The sequence below is a fragment of the Curcuma longa genome, unplaced genomic scaffold (assembly GCF_044706935.1).
Source record: "Curcuma longa cultivar G26 ecotype Majalengka, Jawa Barat unplaced genomic scaffold, ITB_CL_G26_1.1 contig_4322, whole genome shotgun sequence".
Lineage (NCBI taxonomy): Eukaryota > Viridiplantae > Streptophyta > Magnoliopsida > Zingiberales > Zingiberaceae > Curcuma > Curcuma longa.
The window spans coordinates 185-1,265 of NW_027434124.1; the positions used below are offsets into that span (position 1 = coordinate 185).

The window sequence follows — 1,081 nt, forward strand, 5'->3', positions numbered from 1 at the left end:
CAGGCTTGGTTTAAGACATTGGAGAGTACCATGGAGCTTCTGGACTGGCCAGAAACTGAAAAGGTCAAGTGTGCCTCTTTTTGCTTATCTGGAGATGCACGTATGTGGTGGGAGAGAGTAAAGAGCAAAAGAGCAGTCAACCAAATGAGCTGGGCTGACTTTGAGACTGAGTTTTTCGAAGAATTTTTCCACCTCAAGGTCACAAACAAACACTATGAAGAATTCATGGAATTCAGACAAGGTGACCTGTCAGTGGAAGAAGCAGTAAGAAGATTCAACAGACTAGCTCGTCTGTGCCCAGAGCTGGTCAGCACTGAGAAGGAACGAGTCAGATTAATGCTACGAATGCTGAGACCAGAGATAGCACTCAATGTAAGTAGTGGAATTCATCGTCCTCAGACTGGAGAAGAGCTGATCAGTAGTGCATTAACCTCTGAGCACTACCTGAATAGCATTAAGGCACAGCAAGTACAGCGAAAACCAGTCATAATTGAAGATAAGGCTACAGGAGGTCAGAAACCACAAGGGAATAATCCAAATTGGAAGGGCAAGGGTAACAAAAGGAAACAGTGGAATTCAGGAAGTCACCAAAAGGGAGGTCCAGCAAACAAGCAGACCAAGTACCCTCCCTGTCCTAAATGTGGGAGAGTACATCCAGGAGCCTGTCTTTTGGGTACAACTGGATGCTATTCATGTGGTCAAGAAGGACATCTGGCTAGAGCATGTCCTAACAAGTTTAAAGCGCCTCAGCAACAGTCAGCACAATATGGAGGCAAGCCTGCTCAATTACACCACATGGCAGCAGCACTAGAGGGACCCTACCTCAGTCAAGGAAGGTTGGAAGCCCCACCAGTTTCAACCAATGCCAGAGTATTCTCCCTCACTAAAGAGGAAGCTGCTAGTGCCTCCACGGTCGTAACAGGTCAAGTAGTTATTTTTCAGCATTTAGCTACTGTACTATTTGATACTGGGGCGACCCATTCTTTTATATCAGTACCCTTTGCCAAAGGATTACAGGTACCTACAGAAATCATGAACTCCAAGTTCTTGACAACCCTACCTTCTGGGGAAGTCATGGAGT

The 1,081-nt window shown here is 45.9% G+C and overlaps 1 protein-coding gene across 1 annotated transcript; it reads left to right on the forward strand.

Moving 5' to 3' along the window:
• Positions 1–336: 336 nt before the first annotated feature.
• LOC141819370 (uncharacterized) lies at positions 337–1,017 on the forward strand (the record flags this gene model as incomplete). The annotated part of the gene is made up of 1 exon (XM_074706696.1): positions 337–1,017. A coding segment is annotated over exon 1 (681 nt), but the record flags the coding sequence as incomplete, so codon positions are not given.
• Positions 1,018–1,081: the final 64 nt, after the last annotated feature.